At 38.9% G+C, this 19,698-nt stretch overlaps 1 protein-coding gene across 8 annotated transcripts in view; it reads right to left on the reverse strand.

The window, feature by feature from the left end:
* Window positions 1-19,698, reverse strand: part of TRIM37 (tripartite motif containing 37) — a 155,620-nt gene that overhangs the window by 61,609 nt on the left and 74,313 nt on the right. For all 8 annotated transcript variants that reach the window (XM_027087220.1, XM_027087217.1, XM_027087218.1 and 5 more), the window contains 2 exons: window positions 12,175-12,369; window positions 4,390-4,698 (listed from right to left, as the gene is read on the reverse strand). In XM_027087220.1, the coding sequence (XP_026943021.1) occupies window positions 4,390-4,698; window positions 12,175-12,369 (504 nt within the window). The remainder of the gene's footprint in view (window positions 1-4,389; window positions 4,699-12,174; window positions 12,370-19,698) is intronic.

Below are 19,698 nucleotides of genomic sequence, written 5' to 3' on the forward strand. Positions count from 1 at the left end.
AAAGATCCCGCACACCGCAACTAAGACCCGATGCAACCACAAATAAATAAATAAATATTAAAAAGAAAGAAAGAAAGAAAATGGTTTCTTGGGAATTCCCTGGCAGTCCAGTGGTTAGGACTCTGTGCTTCCATTGCAGGGGGCACAGGTTCGATCCCTGGTCAGGGAACTAAAATCCTGCAAGCCGAGTGGTGTGGCCAGAAACAAACAAAAAGTCTCATATTGGCAATTTCACCTGGTTCAACCTCTATGAATGAATTTAAAAGCAGAACTATGTAAATACGGCAATTTGGTCTATAATATAAAGGATGAGTTCCATATTGTAGAACAGAGCAGATTCTTCAAAAAACATGTTTCGTGGGCTTCCCTGGTGGCGCAGCGGTTGAGAGTCTGCCTGCCAATGCAGGGGACACGGGTTCGTGCCCCGGTCCGGGAAGATCCCACATGCCGCAGAGCGGCTGGGCCCATGAGCCATGGCCGCTGAACCTGCGCGTCCGGAGCCTGTGCTCCGCAACGGGAGAGGCCACAGCAGTGAGAGGCTCACGTACCGCAAAAAAACAAAAACAAAACAAAAAAAAAACCCCACAAAAAACATGTTTCGTTTGGGTGGGTGGGTTGGGCAGGGGGGTGGATCACTGAACTTATTACCTCACACACCATCATGGAAAAAACAAATAACATATGGAATAATGACCTAAATGTAAAAAAGTTAAAAAACAAAACTAGAACTAAGAAAATAAGTGTTGTTTTTATAAACTTGGAGTTGAAAAGGCCTTCCAAATAAAAACATTAAATCCCCAAACCATGAATACTATTAATAGATCTTGAAATTTAAAAATTTAAAATTTCACATTTAGCAGAAAACAAAAACAAGTGACAACAGGGGAAGTATCTGCAGAAATATGTAACAAAAACTTTTTGCAAAAGTCCATCCAAAAAGCATTATTTCTTTTGGTTTTAAATTTTCATTTCCTTGACAACTAGATATGGTTGAGTATCTTTTCATACATTTACTGCCGTTTTGTATTTCTACTTATGTTAACAACCTAATCATAACCTTTACTCATTTTTCTATTATACTGTCATCTTTATTTAAGAGAATCCTATGTATTTGGCAATTATCCCCTTTCCTATTCATCTCTACTGTATTATTGCCATCAGTACCAAGCATTAATATATCCCATTTTAATAAACACACATATGGAGAACCCAGAAATAAATCCTCATATACGTGGTCAACCCAAGTATCCATCAAAAGATGAATGGGTGAACAAATGAGTATATACGCACACAGTGGAATATTATGCAGCCATAAAAAGGAAGAGAATATCAGCATCCCACAAGATATTCCTTGTGTCTGTTCATGAAACATCTATTCTTGAACAGATATTTGCACTGAATGGTACAACATGGATGAACCCTGAGAAGCTTATGCTAAGTGAAATAAGTCAACCACAAAAGGGCAAACACTCTATGTTTTCACTTATATGAGGTACCCAGAGAAATCAAATTCATACAGACAGAAAGCAAAATGGTTGCTGCCAGGAGATGGGGGGAGGAAGAAGGGAGAGCTACCGTTTAATAGGTATAGAGACTCAGTTTTGCAAGATAAAAAAAAAAAAAGTTCTGTGGATGGATGGTGGTGTTGCTGGCACAACAACGTGCATGTACTTAGTGCCATTGATAGGTACACGTAAAAAGGTGAAGATGGTAAATTTTGTTTAACAAAATGTGGTAAAATTTACCATGATTTAAAAAAAAAATTTTTTTAATTAAACACAATTAGCATATGAACCAGCAATCCCACTTTAGGTATATACCCCAAAAAACTGAAAGCAGAGACTTGAACAGATATTTGCACACATGTGTTCACAGCTGCATTATTCATGACAGCCAAAAAGTGGAAACAACCCAAATGTCCATCAACGGATGAATGGGTAAACATAATGTAGTGTGTATATATATATATATATATATATACATATATATACATACATACATACATACAAGGGAATATTACTTGGCCTGAAAAAGAAATGAATTTCTGACACTTGATACAATATGGATGAACCCTGAAGAAATTATGCTAAAGTGAAATAAGTCAGACACAAAAAGACAAATATTGTATGATTCCACTTATATGAGATATCTAGAATAGTTAAGTTTATAGAAACAGAAAGTATAATAGTAGTTACCAGAGGGTAGGGGAAAGGGGGAATGCCCAGTTACTGTCCGAAGGATATAGAATTTCAGTTTGGGATGATGGAAAAGTTCTGGAGGTGAATAGTGATGACTATTGCACAACAGTGTGAATGTACTTAATGCCACTGAATTGTACAGTTAAAAATAGTTAAAATGGGGCTTCCCTGGTGGCATAGTGGTTGAGAGTCCGCCTGCCAATGCAGGGGACACGGGTTCGTGCCCTGGTCTGGGAAGATCCCACATGCCGCGGAGCGGCTGGGCCCGTGAGCCATGGCTGCTGAGCCTGTGCGTCTGGAGCCTGTGCTCCACAACGGGAGAGGCCACAACAGTGAGAGGCCCGCATAACGCAAAAAAAAAAACAACAAAAAAACAAAAGTTAAAATGGTAAATTTTATGTTATGTACCACCAAAAACACCCAGGTAAGAAAAGCATATATGTTTAAGAAAATGAAAGAAAACAACACACAGATAACAAACTCTTTCCTTACTCCACAACCCCTCCAGGGACCACCCAATTTATTGTGACAGTTCTTGAAGGAGCTGCGCAGACATGCTCTGCTTTCTCACCTCATTCACTTCTGCTATACCCCTAAATGGAAATGGTTCTTAAAAGGGTCACCCGCCCTTCATTTTGACACCTCTCAATGATACAACCACTCCACTGTTTTTGAGATGCATTTAAAAATTTTTTTGAGATTTCATTTCTTCTAGTTTTTCTCTGCCCTTAATGATTGCTCTTTTCAATTTCCTTTGCTGGCTTCCCCTTCATTACCAGGCCTTTAAATATTTAAGTGCCCAGAACCAAAATTTCTCCATTTAAATTCCCTTCATACTTGATCCCTGGCTTTAAACAACGTCTGATACTGTTGACTTCCAACTTTATATCCAGCTTTAACCCCATATCCTTCAGACTTATGTAGCACTCAACTGCCTATGAGATATTTACTAGAGTATCTAGCAGACATCTCAAACCTAGTATGTTTAAAAAAGAACTCCCGACTTCCTGCCCCTATGGCACAACAATCCCCATACCTTCTTTTTCCTTATTTGATTTGTGTCTCAATTAATGACACCATCTGTCACTAAGTTGCTTAGACCAAACACTGAAACATCATTCTTAGTTTTTTTCTTTCCCTTAAACCTTTCTTACGAGGTTTGTGGGAAAGAACTGAGCCCTCCTGGTCTAAAATATCTACTGTATGTAATAGATTAACTTCTGTCCTATGTATCTAGAGTAGTACTAGTTATATACCATCCTTGGGAGAATTAAGAAAGGCTGGAAGACCATGAGCAAGCCCACCTACCCAGTGTAGTAACTCCAGAATAAGTCACCGTATTTCACACAAGCTATAGTTACAGGCTGTTTACTGGTCTCACAACTCCCACTCTCAACCCTTTTCAGACCCTTCTTCACACAACAAAGAAAGTCATCTCTGTAAAAAGGTATATCAGATCATAAACACCCCCCTGATTTTCATTCTCTAGAGACTTTCTCCTAAAATCAGAATAAAACTCAAACTCCTTATTGAGGTCTTATAAGACCTACCTGATCTAGATCCTGCCTACCTCTCTGACTTATTTCCTGTCACTCTCGCCTCTGCTTAATTCACCATGTTCAGCCAAAATGGTCTTCCTTCGAGCCTTCAAACATGCAGAGCAAATCCTTTATATGGGCCTTTGCATTTTCCATTCTGTTTACCCTGAAGAATGCTTCCCCCAGATCTCTGCAGGGCTGCCACCTTCTTAACCTTCAGATATCAGTTCAACTGTTGCCTCCTGAGAGACTTTCTGACTACCCTAACTAAAATAGCACACACCTCACTTGCTCTGCCCATCTCACTCTGTTGTTTCCTTCACGTACTTTTTACCAACTGAAATCATCTTTACTTGTCTACACATTTTAATGTCCAATTCCTATCACATGAATACATGAATGCAAGATCCACGAGGTTAAAGATTTTGTCTTGTTTGTTGACCCATATAGAATAAGCAACCAAGAAATGTTAGCTCCATTACACAGCAGAAAATATAGAGTCAGTTTTGGATGGGAGAAAAGGCTGTTTGCATTTGTAGTCTTAATTCATTGTGAGGGAGATGTTTGAATATTATTATTCTGAAAATAACCTGTCCTCTAGCTTCCCAAATGACACATGGAGAAATACAATTAATAGGATCTTTTTCACTCACAGTTTCGTATGTAACAACTGGCAACTGATGACCTTGCCAAGAGCTCCATTCCCAAATCCTGTAATCTGCTAGAGTTCTCGGTTCCACATGCAGCCAGAGCTGCCTGGTCAACAGAAAGAAGGCTTGCCGGCATGTCTCCAGAAGCAGCATTGCTGCTTTTTATTTCTGGAAGTGTATTCTTTACATCAGTTTTCATACATCGAACTTCAGCTATTTGAGTTTTGAGCCTTTTTAGCATCTTTAAATCAGAGGGAACTCGCCACATTGCCTGCTGCTTCCTTTGGTCTTTATCTTTTCGAGAACACGATGCTTCAGAGAGAAAGTGACAAGTCATGTTAATATAGACTTTAACATTCATGAAACCATTCTATACTGTGACTATAAGCAAATTTGAGGTGTAAATAACTTAAGGGGATTTAGGTGGTATCAACATAAAAGCATGCATTAAATCCCATTAATGAAAATAAAGACAGACACAAGTATCCTACTCTATTCACACCTACAAAGTTAAAATCTGGGTCACATTATAATCACTCAAATCTGAATTATGTATTTACTTCTAAAAGTTTTAAAAGCTGCCCTACTGCCTGGGCTTTCTTCTTTATAGTTTTCCACTTTTCTCAAATTTTCTATACTGAGCTTTTATTATGTTCACAATAAAAAAAACAGAAAAAACATAAACCTAGAAGCCACTTAGTCTAATATGCTATACATATTATATAAAAAACATATGCTAACTGAATTTAAAAAATTGATTTACTGAACTATCATCCAATGTAGATACAGCTATTAAGTACCATGGAATATCATAAAAAACTAGTTCCTTGTCACTGAGTCTTTGCAGCCACTAAACTAACAATGCTTTCACTCTTCCAAGAGAAAGTAGTTAAAGTTGATTTTAATTTCTTTTCGCCCACCCAAATATTAAGAAGAGAGAAATGACCAAGGAAAACACACACTTTCTATGCAGGAAGAGCAAATGAGGGAGATATTTTGGAAATCAAAGAACATTATGACTGACGCAAAGCAAAAAGAAACCAAGTTCCCTACCCAAAAAAATAACACACACACACCCCAACAAACAGGGGACCAATAGGTACCCTAAGTAGACAAAAGAACAATTCGGAATGATAGCTGAACCTGCTTACACACTGTAACAATCTACTGCCATGTAACAGGGCAAGGTAGTATCCTAGTGTGTGCAACAGCTATCACCCCACTTCTACCATGCGAAAAGAACCCAGATTGTGTTCAGGTATTAGGTGGGCAGCAGTGTGCTCTGGACGGTTAGGTCCATCCTTTGTTCGGCCCCAGAGGATATGAGTCTAGGACTGGTCTAAGCTCATTCCTCTTTGAGCATTTAGGGTGGGCACATGACTCAGAGTTTCAGCCAAAAGCTGGGGGGAGCGGAGGCAGAGACTTTCTATCCTGATAGGGAGATTTTATTATGTTGGGTGATACAGATAATAAGTAGAGGAGCTTGAATTCAAACGAAGGAGTCTGCCTCCAAAGTCAGTGATCTTAATATTAATAACTTTGCTCTCCAGCGTCACGGAATAAGTCTCTTTTCCATCCAGTCTTTTCTTTCCTGCTAGTGACATATTCTTGTGAATAAATGATGTATGAAGCTGTGGCAGTCATCTTATTGCCATGACAGAAGAGGCAAGAGAACTGCAGGAAGACCATCCCTTGTCCTGCCTTTAAATACCTGATGAACCTGGAATCACTTACCTCCAGACTTAATATGCATAATAAAGTGCCTTTATTATTATTAGTTAAGCCACGATTAGCAGCATTTTGTTACTTGCAGTTGAAAGCAAGAATAAGAGAGAGGTTTTAGAAATCCAGGATTTGGTTGCAGATCTACCATTTAGTTGCTGTAACTTCCTTTAAGTCCTCCAACTTCTGAGTCCACTTATTATTTATTTGTAAAATGAAGACAATAATATACATGTAACAGGACGGTTGTGAAGCTCAGAAGATTTAATGTCTGTGAAAACACTCTGTAGCACATTTCCATTCAACCCATTGTCCACCAAGATGTCAGGGCAGTTTTCTAAAACCCAAATCAGATATTACTTTCCCGCTTAGATTCACTGAGGAAAGCACCAGCATGGCACACAAGGCCCTACATTATCTGATTCCACCTTCACTCTCAGTGGCTTTATCTTCTGCCTCTATCCCAAACATATCCAACCTTTTGGAACTGTTTGCATCTCTAACATACCAGTCATGTTCTATCTCGCTTTCATCCTTTTCACACGTCCTCTTTCTTTTGCTCTACTAACCCAAACTCATCAGGTGTAATCTGAAATGTCTCCTTCTTCAGGCACCTAAACCACCAGCTGCTCCCCTTCTTTCAAATCAATTCTCACCTAATTTTGTAGAGCACAGGGAGTCCACTTCTACTGCAGCACTTATCACATTACAGTAAGGAAGACAAACATGCAGAATGTGAACAACTTAAGGGCTGAGATTACATCTTAGTGATCTTTATATTCCAGGCCAAGCCTGTTTTGCTAAATAAAATCTTTGTGGCTCCCACCTCCCACCCCACATCCACCTGGACTTAAATATGAAAACCTGTATTAAACTACATGGTTCGGTTTATTATTACTAGAAACTGACAAGAATTTTTAAAAGTAGGAAGCCCAAATGGGAAAATACAAAACAGACTTAAACAAACCTCCATCATCTGAAAAATCAGTTAATAAACAATTACTGAGTTTGTTTCAAATGCTAAGCACTGTGCTACGCAGAGGATATAACAGTGAACAAGACGAACACCCGGTCTTTGCCCTCACAAAGCTCTCAATCCACTTCAGTAATGTGTGGTTAAGTGCTAAGACAGGAGAGTGTAAGGTGCTGTGGAATTTCACCAAAGGAACCTGACAACTTAAGGATACTTACTGCACTGAAGGTGAGAAGCCTTCCTGAATTTGCCAAGTTATAAGGTTAATAGAACTGAGAGTCTCAGCTATAACACTTCTTTCATATCACTCAGTTGTACCTTTCAAGAACGACAATTCTCTACAGCTTCTCCTCCAGACTTCAGTATCTGTCAATGCTGTCACCCTTCTCCTGGTCACCTAAGCCACTTCAGAGTCCTCTTTACCATGTTACAATTAGTTGCCAAGCCCCATAAACTCTACCTTTACAAGCATAACTGTTTGCTATAAGTAAAATCTTAATTATACATTGCCTAGGTTAATCTGTTCCCTAGAGGTTAAGTACAACTTTTATAATGTCAAAAGATTCTGAAGACCTTATCCCAGCTCCACATATTTTTAAGCATATAATAATTGAGAAAATACACAGAAATGTAGGAATTTGTCCTCTCATACTAGGAACCACAAATAAACTTCTACAACTATACCCTGATTAGATTTTCATGTCTGATAGCTTTCTCAGCCCTGCAAGCTTTCTAAAATACAGTTTGAATCAAATTACTCCTAAACTAAAACAATGGCTCCCCACTGTCCACTATGAATAAATTCCTCAGGCAAGCATGAAAGGCCTTCCACAGAACAGATCCAACTTGACTTTCCACTTCTATTTACCACTAGATGTACCTTAAAATCTAGTTCGGCTACATTATCTGTTGTTCAAACCCTGATGCCCCTTACGATGTTCTTTCTATGGCACACTGGTTAAGAACAAAAACCTGCAGTGAGTCTGATACATGATAGGTGTTCACTCAATATGTGTTGAAAGAAACAAAAGGATAATAAAGGAAAACTAAGAACAACTCTATGCCAACAAATTTGAGAATCTAGATGTAATGGACCAATTCCTTGAAAGGCAATCTGCCAAAACTCACACAAGAAGAAATAGACAATATGAATAGGCCTGCATCTATTAAAGAAATTTAATCAGTAACTGATACCTTTCCAAAACAGAAAGCATCTGGCCCAGATGGGTCCACTGGTGAATTCTACCAAACATTTAAAGAAGAAATTATATAAATTCTCTACAATCTCTGCAAGAAGCAGAGGGAACACTTCCTTACTCAATCTATGAGGTCAGCATTACTCTAATACCAAAACCAGACAAAGACATTACAAGAAAACTACAGATCAGTATCTCTGATGAACATGAAACCCTCAACAAAATATTAGCAAACTGAATTCAACAACATATTTAAAAACTCATACACCACAACCAAGTGGGATTTATCCCAGGTATGCAAGGCTGGTTCAACATTCGAAAATCAATTAATGTAATCCATCACATCATATCAACAGATGCAAAAAAAAGCATTTGACAAAATCCAACAACCATTCACGATAAGACCTCAGAATAAAGGGGAACTTCCTTAACTTGATAAAGAATATCTATGGAAAACCTATAGGGCTTCCCTGGTGGTACAGTGGTTAAGAATCCGCCTGCCAATGCAGGGGACACGAGTTCGATCCCTGGTCTGGGAAGATCCCACATGCTGCAGAGCAACTAAGCCCGTGTGCCACAACTGCTGAGCCTGCACTCTAGAGCCCACGAGCCACAACTGCTGAGCCCTTGTGCCACAACTACTGAGCCCTTGTGCCACAATTACTGAGCCCTTGTGCCACAACTACTGAAGCCTGCGCACTTAGAGCCCATGCTCCGCCACAAGAGAAGCCACCGCACCGCAATGAAGAGTAGCGCCTGCTCACCACAATTAGAGAAAGGCTGCGTGCAGCAATGAAGACCCAACGCAGCCAAAAATTTAAAATAATAAAATAAATTTATATATATAAAAAAAGAAAACCTACAGCTAGTATCATACTTTATGGTGAGAAACTTGAAGCTTTCCCATCAAGATCAGGAACACCTTTTCACCACTCCTTTTTAATCTCTACCGGAAGTTCTAGCTAATGCAGTATGACAAAAAAAGGAAATGAAAGTATACAGACTGAGAAGGAAAGAATATGCAAAGAATCAAAAATGAACATCGAAATCCAAGCAATCTTTTTAATAAAAAGAAAGCTGGATCTTTTTCTAACATTATCCTTTAAATATCCTCTCATAGAAAGGTTATCTTCATTTGGCTTCCATGACTCTGTTCTCTCTCCTTTCCAAAGCCTCCTCATCTGACTCATCTTCCACACACTCAATAAAAATAGATGTTCACCATGATTATGTCCCTAGCCCCTTTCTTTGAAAAACTTCTTGAAACTCACCCCTTTGCAATCTTACTCCCTTAGTTTTAATTAGCCAGTATCACTTCTAGGCAAATAACTGCCTGTATTCCAGTTCTTAATTTTTAGCTGTCTACTGGGCATCTCTACCGTGATATCCCACTGGTATGTCAAACTCAAGATGTTTAAATCCAAGCCTTGCTCTTTCTCTCTACTATTTCCCCCATCCTCCTTGTCATCAGCATGTTAATCACCTGGATTTGAAACTCAAGTCATCTCATTTATATTATTAATTTTAACAGAAAGCTAAACTTTCAGAGAACCAAGATCTTACTCTGTTTATGTAGTCTGCATTCTTTTTTTTCCGATGACATTGAATATTTTTCAAAAACATGATTTTACCTGTCTATAAAATATGCTATTCCATGGCAAAACTGTAATTTTTCAACCATAACTGAACTGTTGGATATTTTCAACAACTCTGATTATTTTCTCTTTGGAATATATATTCCTAGAAGTGAAGTTACAGGATTAAAGGATAGAGGTATTTTATACCTACTGCAAAATTTTCCTTCAAAATTGTTAAACCAATGTATACATCTACCTACAGAAACAGAACTTGTCTGTTTCACTAGGTCTTTGCAAACAACGCTGGTTATAATTTTTTTAAATTAATTAACTTATTAATTTATTTTTGGCTGTGTTGGGTCTTCGTTTCTGTGCGAGGGCTTTCTCTAGCTGCGGCAAGCGGGGGCCACTCTTCATCGCGGTGCGCGGGCCTCTCACTATTGCGGCCTCTCTTGTGGCGGAGCACAGGCTCCAGATGCGCAGGCTCAGTAATTGTGGCTCATGGGCCTAGTTGCTCCGCGACATGTGGGATCTTCCCAGACCAGGGCTTGAACCCGTGTCCCCTGCATTGGCAGGCAGATTCTCAACCACTGCGCCACCAGGGAAGCCCTAACACTGGTTATAATTTAAGCAAAACCTTTGCCAGTGTGATAAGTTGGTTTTTTTTTAAGGGTATTTCTTTGTTGATCACAAGAACTATGTGTAATTTTTATTTTCTTCTTTACAATTTTCTATATTTTAAAAGTTTTCTAGGGCTTCCCTGGTGGCGCAGTGGTTGAGAGTCCGCCTGCCAATGCAGGGGACACGGGTTCGTGCCCCGGTCCGGGAAGATCCCACATGCCACGTAGCAGCTAGGCCCGTGAGCCATGGCCGCTGAGCCTGTGCGTCTGGAGCCTGTGCTCCGCAATGGGAGAGGCCACAACAGTGAGAGGCCTGTGTACCACAAAAAAAAAAAAAAAAGTTTTCTAAAACAAAAATGTCTCAGAAAAAAAATGTAAAATTATTTACAATGTGGTAAGTACTACAAGAGTACAGGCATAATACAAAATGTACTTCGACCATAGATAAAACGCAACTGTTTCATAACCTGATTGGAGACACTCAGATTGAGGACCCAGGCTTCCAGGAAGTATACCTTAGGAAAAAAGAGGCCTAAATAATCCAAGCTCCGATCTATCCCCCACTAGAGCAGCTCTATTTCTCTGTTTTCTACACTGAGACTCTGCCTTAAATTCTACTTGAAAAATGAGTTCTGCTGCTTTAAAGAAGCATCAAAATCACTGTTGTAAATCATTGATTTAATCTGTATAGTAACTGTTGTTTAGGAAGGTAGAAAAATGTTCAGTAGGGACTTCCCTGGTGGTGCAGTGGTTAAGAATGTGCCTGCCAATGCAGGGGACACAGGTTCGATCCCTGGTCTGGGAAGCATCCACATTCTGTGGAGCAACTAAGCCCGTGCACCACAACTACTGCGCCTGCGCTCTAGAGCCCGCGAGACATAACTACTGAGCCCACATGCCACAACTACTGAAGTCTGTGCTCCTAGAGCCTGTGCTCCACAACAAAGCAAAGCCACTGCAATGAGAAGCCGTGCACTGCAACGCAGAATAGGCCCTGCTCGCTGCAACTAGAGAAAGCCTGCACACAGCAACAAAGACCCAACGCAACCAAAAAATAAATATTCCTTAAAAAAAAAAAGAAAGAAAAATGTGCAGTATATTTTAGGAAGCTTTCCAACAAAAATGGTTTTTAAAATGTGTCATTTTAAAGTAAATGCCTATGTCTAAAAGTTTCAAAAAGTCCAGGTTTGACTATACATTTAAATTGTGTATGTGTATACAGTGTATTACAGTAACACAAATGTCACTCCTCTTTAACAAATAATTTTTCAAAAAAAAATACTAATTGGTATACATTTTTAGGCTATTAAACATCAAAACATAAGTAAAACTTCTTTTTCTATTTCTAACTTAGACACAGTTCCACTAAGAAGTTAGGGTATTCATGAAGCCTGCAAAACTTGAAGTCCATTCACAAAGAGGACAACTGTATTTCATATGGATCAAACGGTCAATCAGTCACAATCTAAAAGGCAAATCATATAAAAACCTTCTTACAGGCATTTTGACATTATTTTTGCACAAAACACCTTTGAACAATAACAACAAAAAATTGATTTGATTTATTTTTATAACGTACAATGAAAAATCAATTTGCTACAGAAACATACCATGTTCCAACACTTAAGATACTTGGGTTCAAATTTAAGAGTTCTTCTGGAGAAGCACAGAAAAATGGGAAATTATTGTTAATATTTTACCTGTGGGCTGCAAAAGTGAAGCAGGCGGGCGAGGCTGTAAGCCCCACAGATTTTCCATACTGCTCCGGTCCTTAAGGTCCAACAAATGTATTAATATTAAAGGATCAATGTCTAATAAACTACTGGTAGCAGCAGAGGATAAATGTGCTCTTCTTGACATTCTGCTACTGGCACCCATATAGCCATGGTTACTACCTGCAAAAGAAAGAGATGTAGAAAATGAAAGCTATATAACTGGACAAATTTAGTAAGAAAGAAAGAAAGAAAAAGTAAACTGGTTGATGTTGTTTGAATACTTGTCTATGGACCTCTTAGGAGTTGGTGTTCATGATAAGAAGCACAGAGAAGAAACCATATTGCCCAGAGAGGTGTACAAAGAACAGTGGCTGATGACTGGCCTCATTACTACTCAAAATTCAGGCATAATCCTCAACCCCATCCTGAACCCTAGAAATAAAAAGGTGACAATGTGTACAGTATATATGGTTAGGGGTATGAGGGTAAGGAAAAGGAGAATATATCACATAACCCAGTGGTCTTGGATCAAAGTCAAGCTCCCTGGTGTAACAGATCCCAAGGAACTAGACACCAAAATAGCAGAAGTCTTCTCCAGGTCTCTGGACAGCAAAATGCTCAGGTCATGACGGTTTGGCAGACATTTTTTCTAGTTTGATTAAATACTGAAGTACAGTTTGAAGATTTCAGACTTACCTTGCTAATGACTGATGCATAATATAGACATCTGAAAATAATGTCATCTCTATATTACCTGTATTGATAATAAGCTCCTTAAGCCAAGGAAACCATCTGACTTCTCTCTAGCACCTAGTACAACGCCTAACAAGTGTTAGATATGGAAATGTTGGTTAAAACTGACCTCCTTGGGCTTCCCTGGTGGCGAAGTGGTTGAGAGTCCGCCTGCCGATGCAGGGGACACGGGTTCGTGCCCCAGTCTGGGAAGATGCCGCGGAGCGGCTGGGCCCGTGAGCCATGGCCGCTGAGCCTGTGCGTCCGGAGCCTGTGCTCCGCAACGGGAGAGGCCACAGCAGTGAGAGGCCCGCGTACCGCAAAAAAAAAAAAAAAAATTGACCTCCTTAAATAAAGCTATTTAAATATATTCTAAAGAAACACAACATTAAATAATGTTACATGCAGCAAAGTCTTAAAGTAGATAATATAAAAAATAGCATGGGGGGCTTCCCTGGTGGCGCAGTGGTTGAGAATCTGCCTGCCAATGAAGGGGACACGGGTTCGAGACCTGGTCTGGGAAGATCCCACATGCCACGGGGCAACTGGGCCCGTGAGCCACAACTACTGAGCCTGCGCGTCTGGAGCCTGTGCTCCGCACCAAGAGAGGCCACGACAGTGAGAGGCCCGCGCACCGCGATGAAGAGTGGCCCCCGCTCGCCACAACTAGAGAAAGCCCTCACACAGAAACGAAGACCCAGCACAGCCAAAAATAAATAAAAAAAAAAAAAAAAAAAAAAAATAGCATGAAATAATCAGGTTCTGACTATTCATCAGTGCTTCCAAAGAGATCTGGGGGAAAAACTTAGGAGAAAAGTTTAGTTATTCAGAAGCTTCAGGCCAGTTATTTACTTATATGTTTTTCATCTATGTTCACATTCTTATGTCCTTACCTTCTCCTACTTCTTCATCCTCTTCCTTTTTTAAAAAAAAAATTTATTTATTTTATTTATTTATTTTTGGCTGCATTGGGTCCTCGTTGCCGTGCGCGGCCTTTCTCTAGTTGTGACGAGCAGGGTCTTCTCTTCGTGGCAGTGCGCGGACTTCTCATTGCAGTGCCTTCTCCTGTGGCAAAGCACGGGCTCTGGGCACGCGGCCTTCAGTAGTTGTGGTTCGCGGGCTCTAGAGTGCAGGCTCAGTAGCTCCACGGCATGTGGGATCTTCCTGGACCAGGGCTCGAACCCGTGTCCCCTGCACTGGCAGGCGGATTCTTAACCACTGTGCCACCAGGGAAGTCCCCATCCTCTTCCTCTTCTAAGGATTATCCCATTGCCAATTTTTCTTTCAGCCTCTGTACCCACTGCAACTCCTATTTTAAAAGGCAGAAAACTATCCCCCCTCCACCTCGAAACTGTTTCTTAGCCCTTTTCCTTTACTAGGGAGTTCCCGAATCAGGCTGCATATCAGTCAGTTGGAGGAATTTTTTAAATTCTTGGCCCTACTCTAGATGTACTGAACGAGAATATTAGAATGGGATCCAGGACCTTTTTCCAAAAAGCTACTCAGGTGGTTCTGATTGTTTAGTAAATAAACTCAGTAGCCCAGAGTATGGTATCTACCGCCCGGATATCTAGTTCTTCTTTAAAAAAAAAAAGTTGCTCATTCTCCCATGTTAAATGGACCCCCAGTACAGAAAGGAGCATTAACAGTCTTCTGTTTCTAACCCCTCTTCCAGGTCACTACTCTCACCAATGAACAAAAACTCCTTTCCTTTGTGGTTCATGCCCTTCAGCTACTCCCTCCCTCCCATGTTCCCACCCTTTCTACTCACTATCACATTCATCCACGGGCATCAAAGACTTTAGCATCTATTTCAGTTTCCCTCTCTCAGAGCTAACACTGCCATCATTCTGTGTGTGTGTGTGTGTGTGTGTGTCTGTCTGTCTCATACATAAGTATACAGCCTAGTGTATGGTCACAAATTAATGGCACCCCAAAATTCCTCCATGCCTCCTAAAATTGCTCACTAACCTTCCTCCTCAAAGGTAACTTCCATCCAGAGTTAAACACCATAGATTAGTTTTGCCTGTTTTTGAACTTTACATAAATGTTATGATAGAGTTGTACTCATATCCTGCTTCTTTGCTCAACATGATATTCATGAGATTCATCTATATTGTTATATACAGCAGTTTATTCATTTTCATTATTTCTGTGCAGGGCTCCAAAATGTGAATATATCCAGTTTCTTTCCTTATTACTATTAGGAAAGAATTTGGGTTGCTTTTAGCTTTTGGCTACTAGGAATAAAGCTACTGAACTTACAAGCAGATATCTACTCTTGAACTTCACTCGGAAAAAAAAAAAAAAAAACACCTCATAAAAAAGAAAACGGATCCTCTCCTCCTAAGCCAAGCAGATTAACCCTGCTAAAATATTACATCGATCTACCTAAGCTCTGTGCCTGGATGCATCAGAATGACATTCAAGGTTCTACACAGTCTAGACCCAAACTACCTTTCTATCTTCTCCAGTTTTTCACATCCTTTACTTTGTTATAAATTACATTTATATTTTTTAAATTAAAAACATAAGAAAACAAAACCACCTGAAAAAGAACAATGCTGCTCTAAATTATCTTGTAAAATTCGACTGGCAAACACCACCTCCCACTCTGTTGGAACTGGGAAAGCCATAGGATGTGTTTGTTCAGCTTCAGCCCGTATTGCCCAACAGTTTTCCAAAGGAGTGGTATCAATTTTCATTCCTACCAGCAGGCTATGAGAGTTTCCACCTCCCCAAATGCTTTCAATATTTAATATTGCCAGTTTAAAATGTATTAGCCATTACAGTGGGTATGCAATGGTATCATAATGTGGTTTTTATCTGGCATTTCCTGAAAAAGAGAATGAACAGAATCTCAGAGACCTGTGGGACCCCACCAAGTGTACCAACATACACATAATGGGAATTAGAGAGGAGGAGAAAAATTATTTGAAGAAAAATGGATAAACATTTCCCACATATAATGAAATCTATTAATCTAAACATCCAAAAAACTCAACTCAACGAACTTCATGTAGGATAAACTCAAGAGATCCACACTGGGACACATCACAATTTGCGTTTCTCTGACAAAAGAGGCTGAGCACCTTTAAAAATGTGTACTGGTCACCTAGACAGCCTCCTTCGTGAAGTGTCTATCCTTGTCTTTTGTCTTTTTTACTAAAAGGTTGTCTTATCTTTTTCTTATTGATTTGTAAAAGTTCTTTATATATTATGGATAAAACTTTTGAATAATATTTTTAATTAATTCATTTATTCTAATGAATAAAAATTCTGATACTTATTTTTAAAAAGCAATATACATTAATAGACCAGACTGCACACCTGTGGTCTTCTAAGCAGCCAGTTATACGGGTCTGGAGATCAATACATGGGGGTCCCATAGGCCTCTCAAGACCAACATGGATCAAACGGAATATACTATCTTCTGCTCCTGGACTCATTCGCTTATGTAATGGTACGGGCTAACCTAGAAATGTTAAGGATCATCCCCACATCTCCACCAACTCCAACCAATCCAGTAAGACACTCGCAAGTTGTGTAGATACTATTTAACATCTCTCAAAAGGTTTCTTCTTCTTTACCTTGTCTGCTACTACCTTATTTTAGGCCCTAAAAATTTCTCTCCTGGAATATTGAGGTAGTTTTTTTTTTTCTTTCTTTCTTTTTTCTGGTCCTGCCACACAGCTTATAGGATCTTAATTCCCCAACCAGGGACTGAACCCGTGCCCTCAGCAGTGAAAGCATGGAGTCCTAACCACTGGACTCTCAGGGAATTCCCATGGTAGTTTTCTAACTAATCTTAGCTCATCCATTTTCCATTATAAAGACAAATCTGATCACATTCGCTTTTAAAGACCTTTAGTAGGGACTTCCCTGATGTTGCAGTGGTTAAGAATCCACCCGCTAATGCAGGGGACACAGGTTCGAGCCCTGGTCCGGGAAGATCCCACATGCCGCGGAGCAACTAAGCCCGTGTGCCGCAACTACTGAGCCTGCGTACCACAACTACTGAAGCCCATGCGCCTAGAGTCCGTGCTCCACAACAAGAGAAGCCACCGCAATGAGAAGCCCACACACCGCAACAAAGAGTAGCCCCTGCTCTCCGCAACTAGAGAAAAGCCCGCACGCAGCAACAAAGACCCAATGCACGTTTATTTACTTATTTAAAAAAAAAAAAGACCTTTAAAGCCCAAACTCCTTAGTCTGGCAAATAAGACTTTCCATTACCTAATCTTGTTCCTGCTTACCAATCTCACACTGGCCTGCCGCCATATAAACTAAACTCTCAAATATCTGAAGTTCCCAAAAAGGACAATGCTGCGACTTCTGCCTAGAATGCCTTTGCTCTTTAATCTCATTATTTCCCTGTTCGCCTAATGAACTGAGCTCATCTTTAAAGAGCAAGATCAAGTGTCACTCTCTCTCTCTGAAACCTTTTTTCACCCATTTCCAATTAGCTGTTCTTTCCATTTTTGGTGTCACCCTGTATCTATATTTATAACCACAAAGTTTTACAATGACTAGTGCTGCAAAAGGGATGCTCATTCATTTTATAAACCCAATGAACAACACAATGGCTGATACCTAGTGGGTGTTCATTAAACATTTGTGGAACAAGTAACCTTAAAAATCTTTAACCTGAAATATATAACAGATGTTTTGAGTAATAACTTTATACAATGTCAATTTGTTTTACAAAAGTATTATACTGTCAAAACTTTTTAGTTCTCAAATTAGAAGTATTATTGCAGTGTTTCATAAGTTACACATGGCAGGCAATTATATCAACAGAATAGATTTTTCATACTCAGCTGTTTCAACTAGCTAATGTTCTACATTAGAAAAATATTTAAAACCCTTTTCAGCACATATAATTAAGCCTAAATTCTCTTGCAACTAAAAGAAAATAACTGAATAAACTAAAAGCAATTCTTATGGGAATGAGGCCACCTGAGTCACTAAATATTTGTTTTAAGCTATATCATTATTTAATACTGTCTAAAAAATTAAATTTAGTAAATACTATTTTACTATATACCTAGGCTTCTGTATAAGAAAGATCTGTTTAACGGACAGCTTAACATCTTGATTGTAGTAGATCAAATACTTATAAGGCAAGTACGAAGGATAAAAGCTTATTATGTCCACAATAAGCAGTTAAGAGGTACACAAAACAAAAGAGGTAAAATATAACATAAAAACATTAAACATGGAGTGGGGGTGGGGAGGGGAATAAAAATTCAGGGTTGTTATAATGTGTTCAAACTTAAGAGATCAGCAATTTAAAATAATCATGTGTCTGTCTGTATGTGTGTGTGTGTTACCTCATGGTAACCACAAACTAGAAAGCCATAGATACACACACAAAAAAGAGAAAGAAATCCAAACTAACACTAAAGATAGTCATCAAATCATAAGGGAAGAGAGCAAAAGAGGAATGGAACAAAAACGAAATACAGAAACGGAAAACTATTAACAAAAAGGCAATAAGTACATACCTATCAATAGTTACTTTAAACATAAATGGACTAAACCTACCAATCAAAAGACACAGAGTAGCCCAGGGGATACAAAAACAAGACCCACATATATGTGGCTACAAGACTCACTTCAGATCTAAAAACACCCACAGACTGAAAGTGACAGGATAGAAAAAGGTATTCCATGGAAACGGAAACAAAAAGAAACGTGGGGTAGCAATATTTACATCAGACAAAACAGACTTAAAACAAAGTCCATAACAAAGACAAAGAAGGTCAGTATGTAATGATAAGAGGATCAATCCAACAAGAAGATATAACAATTGTAAATAAATATGTACCCAACGTAGGAGCACCTAAGTATATAAAGCAAATGTTAATAGACATAAAGGGAGAAATAGATGGTAATACAATAATAGTAGGAGACTTTAACACCCCATTTACATCAATGGATAGATCATACAGACAGAAAATCAATAAGGAAACACTGGCATTAAATGACGCATTAGACTACTGGTCTTAAATGACACATTAGTCCATCTATTAGATTGACTTAATAGAGATATATAGATATAGATCTCTATATACAGAATATCCTGCCCAAAAGCAGCAGAGTTCACATTCTTTTCAAGTGCACAGGGAACATTATTCTCCAGGACAGATCACATGCTAGGCCACAAAACAAGTCTCAGGAAATTTAAGAATGAAATCATAACAAGCATCTTTTCTGACCACAACACTAAGAGACTAGAAATCAACTACAAGAAAAAAACTGCAAACAACACAAACATGTGGAGGCTAAACAATATGCTACTAATCAACTGAAGAAATCTACGAGGAAATAAAAAAATACCTGAGACAAATGAAAACAGAAACACGATGGTCCAAAAAATCTATGGAACACAGCAAAAGCAATACTAAGGGAAAAGTTTACAGCAATACAAGCCTACCTCAGGAAGTAAGAAAAGTCTCAAATAAACAACATAACACTACAACTAAAGGAACTAGAAAAAAAAAGAAGAAAAAACAAAACCCAAAGTTAGTAGAAGGAAAGAAATAGTTACAACTGACACAACAGAAATACGAAGAGACATATCAGATCATAAGAGATTACTACAGACAATTATATGCCAATAAAATGGACAAACTAGAAGAAATGGATTATTACTAGAAATGTGCAGTCTCCCAAGACTGAATCAGGAAGAAATAGAAAATTAGGAACAGACTGATTACCAGTAATAAAATTTCAACTGAATCAGTAATAAAAAAAACTTAATTCCCAACAAAC

This window comes from Aethalodelphis obliquidens, unplaced genomic scaffold, assembly GCF_003676395.1.
Source record: "Aethalodelphis obliquidens isolate GAN/ISIS:26980383/991018 unplaced genomic scaffold, ASM367639v1 scaffold58, whole genome shotgun sequence".
Taxonomy (NCBI): Eukaryota; Metazoa; Chordata; class Mammalia; order Artiodactyla; family Delphinidae; genus Aethalodelphis; species Aethalodelphis obliquidens.